Genomic DNA, 12423 nt, shown 5'->3' with positions numbered 1-12423 from the left:
GCTTTCTTCATTGTCTAATGAAGTCGTTCTATCGCACCCTGGACAAGGATTTAATTTTCTTACTCTTCTCCTTCGAGAAACAGAACAACTCTCAAACACACACACAAATTAATTCTGTTCCATGGACTTCTGGTGGCAGGCTCGCTTGTTGCTCTCGGTATAGTGGCTCAGTAATTTATGATAATTGCGTGACTTTTCCGGCTTTTCGATATCTGCCAACGTGTTACGAGCGAGATGAATTTTATTTTATTTTTATCACCTTAAAGTTTCTCCGCTGCCCGAAATTAGTACACTTCTTTAAGTGGAACATAAATCATGCTGCCCTGTTTTACTAATAACAATTTATACATTTTTGTTGTGAAGCAAAGGATAGCTTTAGTTATTAATTTATGCATATTTTATGCTAGTGGACAGTTGTGAGGTGCCTGCAAAGATTTACATTCAAATCATCTAATCTGCCCTGCTCTAGCTCCCATTCTCGCCCAGAAAAGATCTTCCGAGCCACAGACCTGAGCGAGATGGTGGTGGATGGATGGATGGTAAGCACGTTTGCATAGGACCGCACACAATCAAATAGCAGATAGGAAACGCGGTCCTACCCGTATTTCAACCGGATACACCGCTGGTTGGTACCCTAGCCGCGAACCCATCCGGTACACAATGAGTCGGAAAACCGGGGCCACGCTCATCCCGCACCCAACACACTCGTAACGTAAAAAAAGGGGATGCTGAAAATGAACGGGAAAACAACTTGCGGTCACACCTATTTTGTCTCGTGGAAAGGGCCGGCAAAGATAAAACTTTGTCCGTTTTTCGCCTGGGTTTTCTCGCCGACCGGCACACACCGTTTAGACCGGGTGCGAATTGTTTTTCCCGTGCCCACTTAAGCTAGCGAAACCACCCCGTATCTCCCACCGGTGGTCCACGAACGATGGACCGGTGGTAACAGTGTCGGTTTTGTAGCCGGGTGAAACAAAACTCTTTAGGGCAAACAAAACCCTCGGTTGGAAAATCGGGTTTTTCGGGAGCAACCCCGAAGAGCGGGACCGTGTGTTTACGAAAGCTGTTGCCGTGAAAGTCTGTTGCCCGGTGCCATAATTAAAGGGCGGTGAACTAGCGCGAGAGGGTTCCCCATTTCGGGGACGGCGAGGATGTGTTGGGTTGTCTGCGTACACATCGTTGCGGAACCCTATCGTTCGACCGATCTCTGTAAAGCCGTGGAGTGGTTGGTTGGGTAGTTTGAAGTTCTTGACCGCAAACGTGCGAACGGATTTATGGTGCTTGATTCAGAAGCAGCAACGTGCGTCGAATGACACATACCGTTTCATCTGTGTGGAACGTTGCCACTGTAAAAGCTTTTGCTACGTGATTGTTAAGGTTGCAGAGGAATTTGAATATAAGGAAACGTATTGGGATATTATAATTTTATATTAAATTTCTAATGTCAAATGTGCATTAGCATTAAGCCTAAAATAACAGAAAAATATTTTTTTATTGTTTTCTCAAAGATGGCGCTACTATTAATAAGTATATGAGGACTATGATGTCTTAGACGTTACAATTCAAATCTTAACCCAGTTTCTGTAGAATAATCCAACGATTGTATTACAGCAATATAAGGGTATATAAGGCAGTAAATAATAGAAATGATCTTTTTGCCAGTCCCCAAAATTCAATTCTAATTGTTTGAATATTAATTCGAAAAAATCTAATGATCGAGTTGAATCTCAGTTTAGCTGACCAGTTGCCAAACGCCTTACAATACGAAAATAGGCTAAAATCAAAGTATTTTACATAAATGTGATAAAAGGGATGTTGGATTTTTAATTTTCTTTTCAAAAATTAAAATTTAAAAATTTACATTTTATATAAAACAGCAGCTAAAAGCGTTTCTGGAGTTTCCTCACAGATGGCGCTATCATGCGCTGAGATTAAAATTTGACAGATTCTAAATATTAAAATAATTTTCTTATTGTGTATTTTTCGCTGCTAGAATCCTACGAGGAAAATCCTTTTCAAGGACATAATTATTATCTTTTCCAAAACTCAATTTAAATCGAAAAACGCTTAAAAGCGACCAAAATTTAAGCAATTAAACAATGATGTGATTTATTTTCCATGCAATTAAATCTGTTTGGGTTGGATTTTTTAACCACCTTCGGCCATAAATTTGCCTGCATTCCTTCGAAATTTCAGTCTCTTCGACCCAATTGGCATGATTGGTAAAGTTCTTCGCAACCATCACCACAACCATCCGGCCATAAATGTAAAACGAACGCGGCGGGTAAACATTTGTCATTTATCATTCCCACTAGTTTGGTGCCTCCGGTGTGTTTATGTGTGTGAGTTTTTTTTATTCACAAGGAAATAAAGTGCTAATATGCCGTTTGAGTGTGCGACTGAAGTTTATGCGAGTCGGGGTTTTTTTACGCCCCTCCTTTTGTTGTCAGACGCAACCGTGAAAGCCATAAATTTGGTGTAGCGTCAACGAAGGATTTTAATGCGGCGCACCTGTTGCCTCTGTTGTAGTACTGCAGTAAGGATGAGCTTTTTGAGATTTTTTTTCCTATGAAAGCAAACAATATTTAATCATTTATCTCTAACAGTATAATTTATATTTTTTGGGTACTTTTTATGATTCATTAAAAATTCTAAATGCATCTTCGTGTGGGGTACACTGTTCCAGTGCCACTCACTCTCACAAACTGCTCCGTATGCTAATCGGAGGGAAAATATCAACCAAGGGTCCACTTCTCACAACTCGAGCCCAGTGGGAAAAATTCAACCCCATAGAACTCGGCACAGAACTTCCACCGAAGGGGCATTTCGCAAAACCCTTTCTCAACCACTTCAGCACTTCATCGTCAAAACGCAGAGCGGAGCATTGAGTTTATCAATTATGCAAACGAACACTAAACAACACGGCAAAACGAATGCAAGAAACGGAGCGCCGAACAACAACAATCAGGCAACATTTTCACTCCAGCACCTTCGAGCACGGGTTAGCATGCTGTTTTATGGGTCGTCGCTCCTGGTCACGGCCGCACAATATGCAGCAGCTTTAATTCATTTACTCGTCGCCAAAGCAACCTTCTGGTTCGGTCAAAAAGTTTCAGTAGTCCTTTGGTGGTGGAGGTAGTGGTGGAAAAGCTTGAGGGCTCTGGGTGTGAAAGCTCGAAAAGAACTTCTCATCATCATTGAGGGTGAACGATCGTGCACGACGATTCACTTCCTGTGAAAAGTTATGCTTTCGGGTTTTGGGTGAAATTCTTCTTTGGTAGGGAATATATTTCCATTGCCCCGATTGCCCCGATATGCTACTCCTTTTTTACTAACTCCATGCCACTCCTCCCAAACATACTAACAAAAGCTTTGCCTTTTTGGGGTGGTACTATTTGTCTCATTTCTACCGCCATTAAACTCAAATATGGAAGGTAAAGTTCAGTGCTCTTTCAACTTAAATTTTACTGAACTGGCCCCGTACCTATCTCTAATCTTCTTTGCCGTCCATTTTCCAACTCACATCATCATCCAGCAGAGTGTGTCCCTCATATTCGCCAAAGCAAAGGATTCTTTTGTGTGTGTACTCGCTGCTCCACCGTAGTACTTCCAGCCAAGTCATTAGCCTGCTTTTGCTCGCCAGCATCGGGGAAAAAGCCATCGTTATCGCTTACCGATGCCATGAAAACAGGTTCGTGCGGTTGTGAGCTTTATGCGGGAACGACCATACGTTCCTGTCGCATTATACCACCACCGAGCGAGCAAACCTGGATGCTCGATACGAAAAGCGCAGGGCGAGGATTAAATTATAAAAATTTCATTACCACAACCATTGGTGCCCTAAGCTAGTGTGCGGTAGCTGTGCCAAACGGGCTAGCTCGATCCCGGCTATCCCGAACCACACTGAAAGTTAGCTTTCTGTGTGTGTGTTTTTATTTTCCGCGGAAAAAGAGGATTATCGGTGGGTGAAATTAAAGAAAATAAAAACAACCCATTTATTCCGGGTCTCGTAGGTAACGTAGACTCGTCTGACGGAGACCCGGCCCTTCCATCCCTAGAAAAAACTGAAAAAAAGACGAATGAGGGAGGTTTTTCCCATTATGCTTCACACAAAGAAGCCGCCTGTTGATGCGATTGCCAGCGTGCAAAAGTCGATGGAGGCGCCTGGTAGTTCGTTCGATCGTGATTGGAAAAATCCGCATCCGACGGCTGAGTAGTGCCGGTGCAGAACGCGATATGAGGTGCTAAAGGCTGCTATTAAATCCACACAACGATGCAGTTTACAAGTGAAAGATGTAAAACGGAGAATGCAAAAAAAAACAAAGGACGTTGTTAAGAGCAGCCTGGCACTCAGTTCTCTGCCAATCAAGGTACTCAGAGCAAGCTTCCACTTGTGGAAAAAATGTGCTTTGCAAAATGCGCAGGAAGCAACGGAATGCAAATTGGAAACAGCAAAGAACCACTCCACCATCAGGATTGGACAGTTGAACAGCGGGCACGGAAGCCAGATTCGTTCCACACGCCGCGACAGGTGATGGATGAAACGTTTTCATATAACGCCATCATTCGATTACCGATACTGTGGTCGGTAAGCGGAACGTTTCGGTGAAGTGTGAAAGTATGCAAATTAACACGACTTGAGATTGTCGTACGAACGATCAAAGGGACAATAGAGCAATGGAAGTTCTTTGTTGAACAAAAACCAACTTTTCCGGAGCCGTTGTTCTAGTTGGAGGTTTTGTAAGTCCAAAGGCTTTATTTTTCAAAGAGATCACTCTTACTCTTGTTTAGTCTGCTTAATTTGCACATCGGTATAATTCAAGAGGAAAAACTCCTTTGCCAGCTAACGTGTTTCGCCTCTCATCTCTGACTGTTGGCACGTTCAAACCCGCTTAGCATTTAATCCATCAAGGCTCTGTACATCCTGCCGGTTTGATGTGGAGGAGCTCAAATAATTGGACACATTTATATAATTTCTTCCCCCCCTGCTCTTAATCTTCCCAACGCAAGGAAAGGAATTAAACTTGCTGCCATGTGGATCGTTCTCCTCATTAGCAGCAGCCAGAACACACACCCGTTTACCAAGCTCCTCCTAATGACGTGAACCAATTTTATGCTTCCACTGAATCCTTAAGCTTCCTGTCTGCTTGCGAACGGCGTACTGCGGTGGCAGCAATGTGCTCATCGTATGCTCCTGGTCTTTTGTATCTTCACGCACCTGACATTTAAGAAGCGTGAGGGTCTGGTATTCGTTAAAGGCAAAGCAAACATCATGAAGCGTTCGCCATGAAGCTACTATAAATGCTCGATGTAATGTGATGCTAAATTAAATATTTCACTATGACAAAATTTGCCACCAACGGCACTATTTAAGCGTAGTTATTAAAATCCACCTTTCAAACGCCGACAGGAACGTGTGCAAAGTTTTCATAATGGATGTGTGTACGGTGCATACTGCAATTCAGCGCACGCATCCATCATTTCTTCTGTCGCGCTGTCAGCAGAGAGTGGTCGTTAGGGCGCATATTTTATAGCAAATTGCACACACACTGCAGATACGTAGCACCATTCATTGTGGATGAGTTGAAGAAACGATACCTGAAGTGAAAAAAATATAAAAAAACGGAAGAAAATTTGTCGCTCACCTTCTCGGCGGAATGTGTTTTATTAACTTTTCCCGCTCAGCAGCTTCACTTCCTTTCGCCGAACGCGGCTGCAACGGTAGCGTTAGTCTGAGGGTGCTGAAAGATTGTTTTGCCCCACACGTTTTGCCCACAACTGGTACAAACATATACGCAAAATTCATCGCTACAGCAGCAGCGTGTAGGAAAACCAAATAGGGAAGAGGGAATTGGACCGGTGAGAGACAAAACAAGTCGGTTAGGTGGATGGCTCTCCACCGGTCCCATGTGTAACATATACAGGCTGCAGATAGCGCGGTGGATGGGAAAGTTTCGTTGGTGAAAGTTTTTCCTTTGCCGTTCGCTAGCAAATGTTACAGTAAGTGGTAAGGAATATGGCTAGCAAAAGTTGAGCTCATAGTTTTCACAAGTGTACGGCACAACAATCTTAATAAGCTTGACAGCGAGTTATGAGGAGTGTATTTTGCTGTCTATATTTAGATATGCACTTTTCACACTAGATTTAAAACCACTATCTCTCCAGACAGTTGGTTTAGTGTTCCTGTGGGAATAATGGGCGGATGGTGATCAGGAGAAAGGTTTTAAACAATTTTTTAAGTAACAGCTTTAAAGGTTTACAAATACAAAAAATAACGCCAAAAAGTATGCAATCTACATGACTTCTTCACAATCTGCAGATTGCGCCTAGAAGTATGCAATTTGCATATTCAATTTCACGGTAGCTTCATGCAACGGATAAGGTTGTTCCAATAACTTATAGTTCAATATTGTTACTCTTAATCTACTCGAATTATCTACCTAAGGAACACCTCTACAGTCACGCAGCAAATCTTATTAGGTGTATGAAAGAAATAAAGTTTTTTTTTGTAATAAACAGCAACAGCAACAAGTTGATCGTTGATCACTAATCGAATCGCCAGAATATGACGGTATGACTTCCATTAATTTATCTGCAATGTGCTTCACCAATTTTGAAATGGCTGCTTTGCCGTGTTGCCTTTCCCTGGAATGAGTCCTATAAAGTTAAACCTTTTAGATGGAGATTAAAATTGAAAATAATATTCGCCTTCCTGGAGAAGCTCTACTAATATGTGTACAGCATTGCGCAGTGTTCCGCTAAGAGTGATATCCTTCCAGCTAAAGAAAATCCGCTAAGCTCTCTCTCTCTAATGATGCTGAGCGTTGAAACCCCTTCCTTAGAATAGATTTATCCAGTTGAGATCCATTAATAACCTTCTCAAGTGTTCGCCGTTGTACGCTCAGTTGTTATTTATCAGATCCAGTTTCCATCCCCCGATGCACGCGTTTTTCTTACTTCTAATACAGCCCCACTAAAACCATACTATCGATCTTCAAATACACTATTTGCTAATTAGGTGATATTTTATTTTCTGTTCTGCAGAGCGGTGCCATAGACACCGGTGGCGGTGGTGGAGGAGTGGGCGATACCACGAACGACACGGACGCGGAAAAGGAAATGCTCCTGTCGACGGCCGAATCTTCGGCCTACTCGGCACAGGAGGTCGCTGCCCGGCTACGGGTCGACGTTCGCACGGGCCTGCGATGGTCGGAGGCGAACAGTCGGTCCAAGATCGTCGGCTACAATGAACTGAACGCACTGGACGACGAGCCGCCCTGGATGAAGTATGTGCAGCAGTTTAAAAACCCACTGATCCTTCTACTGCTAGGTAACTATATTAGATAGAGGAAGGATTGTCCGAAATGAAATGTGTTTATTTATGGTGATTTTTCTTATGCTTACTTCAGGTTCCGCTCTCGTGAGTGCCTGTATGCGACAGTTTGATGATGCGATCAGTATTACCATTGCGATCATTATCGTCGTTACGGTGGCGTTCATCCAAGAGTATCGTTCGGAGAAGAGCCTGGAGGAGCTTAAAAAGCTCGTCCCACCGGAATGTCACTGGTGAGGGTTACACGAACCTCCAGATTCTTGAGAACTGCATGTACGTAACCGTCTTTATTTCCCATCCATCACTCTACAGCTTGCGAGAAGGACGATTAGAAACGTTTCTGGCCAGAAATCTCGTACCGGGCGATATCGTGTACCTCAACGTAGGCGATCGCGTTCCGGCCGACATACGAATCTTCGAGGCGTTCGATCTGTCGATCGACGAGTCAAGCTTTACCGGCGAAACGGAACCGGCGCGCAAAAGCGTCGAGGTGGTGCTGAACGCCAACAACACCAAGAATCATGCCAGCATGAAGAACATCGCCTTTATGGGCACGCTAGTTAGGTGTGGTAATGGAAAGGTACGGCAAAAAACAATTTTGCGTACGAGGTCGAAGGTTAATGAATTTTTCTTCTTATTTACATCACCACCACAACACCCCAGGGTATCGTAGTTAGCACGGCCGAAAACAGCGAGTTCGGCGAGGTCTTTAAAATGATGCAAGCCGAGGAAGCGCCGAAAACGCCGATGCAAAAATCGATGGACATTCTCGGCGCCCAGCTAAGCTTCTACTCCTTCTGCATTATCGGCGCCATTATGCTGCTCGGCTGGATACAGGCCAAACCGCTGGTCGAGATGTTCACCATCAGCGTCAGCTTGGCCGTGGCCGCCATCCCGGAAGGTAAGTGGTGATGCTGTCTTTGCAATTTTGTTGGCGATTCGCCTCCTACATTCGCTCCAATTTTCTCCCCGTGATAAATGGTCCGAACGTAGTACCATCCTTACGCCTTCGCCAACTAGCGTCAAGGGTAGTAGAACAGCGCATTTGTAATGGTCGCGCGTTTCTTCTGCAAGGGGTTCCCATTTTCCGGGAATAAATCAAACGAAGTAGAATAAGAAATAGTTTCAATGCTACGGATGCGAACCGAGAGCCGAACCGACTCATACGCTGTTGGTGTCTGAATGTTGAATGTTGTCGAATAATTTTTGGCAACGGGCCAGTTTACGTGCCTTACATTCGTTTTTCGTATTGGGGGTGTCTAAAGTAAAGGGACAAAAAATGGCTTTGCGGAAACGCTTCGGAGATTATTCACAGTAATAGATTACCCTCTATTACTGGTTGGCTTAATCTGCTGTTATACATGAAAAGGCTTTTTCTAAGAAAACGAGTTAATGCACCCCTAAATGTATGCAACAAATTTAAAATTTTAATTATTAAAATTGGTTCATTAAAATATTTGGGAAGCAATCTATTCAATAATAAAATTATATGACCTTTTATGAAGCAAATGGATTTCATACATTACCTTCATCCTTCAGGTCTCCCGATCGTAGTGACCGTCACGCTAGCCCTCGGAGTCATGCGTATGGCGAAACGACACTGTATCGTAAAGAAACTCCCGACCGTCGAGACGCTCGGCTGCGTAACCGTCATCTGCTCGGACAAAACCGGTACGATCACCAAGAACGAAATGACCGTCACCGTCATCATAACTTCCGACGGTTATATGGCTGACGTGACGGGCGCCGGATATAACGACAACGGTGAAATACACATCCGCGACTGTAACAGCATGGACAACGCGAAGGCCAGCATTAACCAGCTGCTAGAGGCGGGCGTCGTCTGCAACAATGCGATCATCCAAAACGATACGCTGCTCGGCCAACCGACCGAAGGTGCCCTACTGGCTGCGGCGATGAAGAACGGTCAATATTCGGCCGCCGACAACTACCTGCGCATTCAGGAGTACCCGTTCAGCTCGGAACAGAAGATGATGGCGGTGAAGGCGGTGCCAAAGTACGCCAACACGAAGGAGGAGCTGTTCTTCGTGAAGGGTGCGATCGAGATGGTGTTGCCCCAGTGCACCAAGTTCTGGTACGGTGGGCAGGCGATCGCTTTGAACAAACAGAACGAGGCAGAATTCTTGCAGGAAGCGTACGAAATCGGACGGAAGGGTTTGCGCGTGCTAGCCATTGCCCGCGGCACATCGCTACAGGATCTTGTGTATCTTGGGCTGGTGGGAATCACCGATCCACCAAGACCGCTGGTACGCGAATCGATCGAAATGCTGCGCTCGAGCGGTGTGCTGGTGAAGATGGTTACGGGAGACTCGCAGGAAACGGCCATGGCAATCGGTGAGTACTTTTTTTTAGGTTGAATAAGTTAGATTTTCTTTTTTATTGACATACGAACAGTGTACATATGGACAGGGGAAAGGGGAAGGATTTTTGGGAGTAGGGGCCAGGGGACAGGCTATCGTGTTAACCCAGGAAATTCTTCAGACCGTGCAGGTGCGAGAACTTGTTGAGCTTCGTCAGGTGCAGCTCGTGCGCCTGAACCGGGACAGGAACATGGATCGGAACCTTCACCGGGTATGGTTCTGCCACGGGCAGATCCTTCTCGATAACCTCCTCCACCGGCACTTCCTTGATCACCTTCACAACTTTCACGTGGGGAATCTCCTTGATCACCGGTATCTCACGCACGAGCTCTACCTCTTTAATAACCTCCACCGGAACTTCGACGCGTCGGTGTACAATCTTCTCCACGGGCACTTCCTTGACGACCTCCACATCCCGGTACACGGTAATTTCGTTCACCACCGGCACCTCCTTGATGACTGGCACTTCCTTCACGTGCGTAACGACATGCTCTTCCGGCACCTCCTGAATGTACGGCACTTTCACCTCTTTGATGGTCGACACGCGCTTCTCGATGTGCTGAATCTCCGGGACCGGGATCGGCACGGAGACCGGTACCTCCACCTTCACCAGCTTGGCTTGGGCCACGTTCAGAATCGCCAGCGTGGCGAAGAAAATAACCTAGAATGGAAGTACCGGAAGGTTAGATACGAGCAGGTGCAGTGCGCAGTGATTGACCTACCAGTTTCATGATGTGTGTTGTTGTGAATCTCTCCTAGCACCTGCTCACTTGTGGGATGTGTCTTCGGCGGAAGTTGAACTGTTAATACGTTAGGGTGTCGTTTGCCAAACGCTTTTATACCTGTCCGCTTTGAGCGCGATTTTGGGTAGGGCAAAGGGAGGTACGCACCACGGGACAACGTGTTACATGATCGCCAAGAGAAAAGGAATGTCAACCCCAGTGTCGTTACTTAACCAGCTCGGTGCGCAAACTTTCAGAATTTGCTCGACTTGTTTTGGTACACTCACTTCCCACGCTTTCATTAATATTTAAATCTCTTTTCGGTATTAATAGCTGTACTTTGAAGATTAAGCACCACATCAACGTCCATAGTCGCTGTTTGTGTAATTTATCGTTATCGCTGATCAGAATCCGTCATCGGGCATGATGGAATATGACGAACCGATCGGGATTTGGTCGAATTATGTAAAACCTGAGTGTGATAAAAATTCCAAAGATCCAAGAATCTTACATGGGGTGACAGAATAACCTAAAGAACGCGGCAGGTTATAGAACAGAATAACCGGAGCGGTCCGGCGGCCGAGGCTACAGCGGCGCCGGTCTTCACACGGCGCGACCGAGGTTGAAATCTCATCTGGGCCGTTCCCCCACAGTTGAGGACTGACTAAATCTAGCAAGCCACAAATGGCAGACATGATCTAAAAGGTGGTTAGACCAAGAAAGAAGAGAACCTAAAGAACGCACTGGAAGCTATAAGATAATATGTTTGTTGAAGATCATTCATGTTTGCTAATAACCGCCGAAATATTCTTGGAAATGGGCTTTTAGCATACATTGTGGATAGCAGGACAACATAGCGTACCATAGAGAATAAATAAGTTTTACACTAATTTCTGGTGCCTTTTTGCTCGAACGTAGACTGTTGAAGTTCGCAGTCCGTTGGACCATTGGAAGTGTGTCGAATGAGTATGTAATGTGCGGGATGTAGCTTATTCTAAACCTTCCTACTGTCGAAGAACATTACACCATCACATAAATTGTAAGGAAGTTTTCGAAAATTGTCCAAAATATAAAGAAAAAAAGACTAGTACCTAAAACTCAATGGATAAAATTTTGCCCGAGAAGCATTCTAACCCTTCTTGGTCATCATTTCGGCAGCTAACCTTAACTATGGTTGTTGTAACACATGTTAGATTTTTTCCAATCATTCTCGACCTTAACGATCAGAAGCTAAACTGTCGTGAACTCACAACTGTCGCGCTATGCTATCCTCCGATAAAGCTATGTCTAGATATTCTGGACACCCCTGACTTCAGTTGGTAGTCGGAAAAATATTTACAACACATGTCGCCACCTGCTTATTCTAAGTGATCGCCACGTCCAGACCATTTAGATGGATGCTCTAGTTCTTGGTTCAAAGTTTCACTAGGGTAAAATCAACAGGCGATAAAGTGTGTCGGCTTTGCTTGTGAGGTTGTGCTGTTTTTTGAAGAGTGATATGATACCATTGAGTGGCCATACTGTTCCACTGTTCGAGGATTTCGTCTTTCTCTAAAAATGAGAAAATATTGTTATACTCAAAGTCGTTACCACCGGTCGTGAGCATTTTTCAAACTAGTACCAACTTCTTTGCTCATGGAGTTGCTCGCCTGTAGAACATAACTGCTCTAAATCTGTCTACATAAAACAGTCACGATTGAAAACACACTGTCAACCAGTTTGGTGTATCGCTTTGATATAGGATCATCGAATGAAGGACACGATGCTGGATAGTCGACTACAATTAGCATGCATCAAAAGCAGAGTCATTTCTGGCTTTCTGTTCCTTGATGTTAGCCGTAGCAAGGTAGTTAGCCCTACGTATGGAGAGGCGGTTTCTGAAGGGATTTGAAACCCGGTCCTGCCGTGTGAAGACCGTCGACGCTGTCGTCTAAGCCACCAGACCACTCCGAAGAAAAGAGTTCAATTCCTAGTTAAAACAAAACTT

General features: G+C 44.7%; 2 protein-coding genes across 6 annotated transcripts in view; one reads left to right on the top strand and one right to left on the bottom strand.

The window, feature by feature from the left end:
* Positions 1 to 12423, top strand: part of LOC118503994 (calcium-transporting ATPase type 2C member 1) — a 62616-nt gene that overhangs the window by 41844 nt on the left and 8349 nt on the right. For all 5 annotated transcript variants that reach the window (XM_036037941.1, XM_036037942.1, XM_036037944.1 and 2 more), the window contains exons 2-6: positions 7045 to 7330; positions 7410 to 7566; positions 7646 to 7913; positions 7997 to 8234; positions 8873 to 9688. In XM_036037941.1, coding sequence (XP_035893834.1) covers positions 7045 to 7330; positions 7410 to 7566; positions 7646 to 7913; positions 7997 to 8234; positions 8873 to 9688 — 1765 coding nt within the window. The remainder of the gene's footprint in view (positions 1 to 7044; positions 7331 to 7409; positions 7567 to 7645; positions 7914 to 7996; positions 8235 to 8872; positions 9689 to 12423) is intronic.
* Positions 9713 to 10525, bottom strand: LOC118504007 (mantle protein-like). Its single transcript, XM_036037964.1, has 2 exons — positions 10437 to 10525; positions 9713 to 10375 (listed from the first exon to the last, which is right to left on the bottom strand). Exons 1-2 carry the CDS (start codon positions 10443 to 10445, stop codon positions 9815 to 9817), a joined length of 570 nt encoding a protein of 189 aa, XP_035893857.1. The 5' UTR covers positions 10446 to 10525; the 3' UTR covers positions 9713 to 9814.

The sequence above is a fragment of the Anopheles stephensi genome, chromosome 2, assembly GCF_013141755.1.
Source record: "Anopheles stephensi strain Indian chromosome 2, UCI_ANSTEP_V1.0, whole genome shotgun sequence".
NCBI lineage: Eukaryota > Metazoa > Arthropoda > Insecta > Diptera > Culicidae > Anopheles > Anopheles stephensi.
This window is presented reverse-complemented; position numbering and strand designations above follow the sequence as displayed.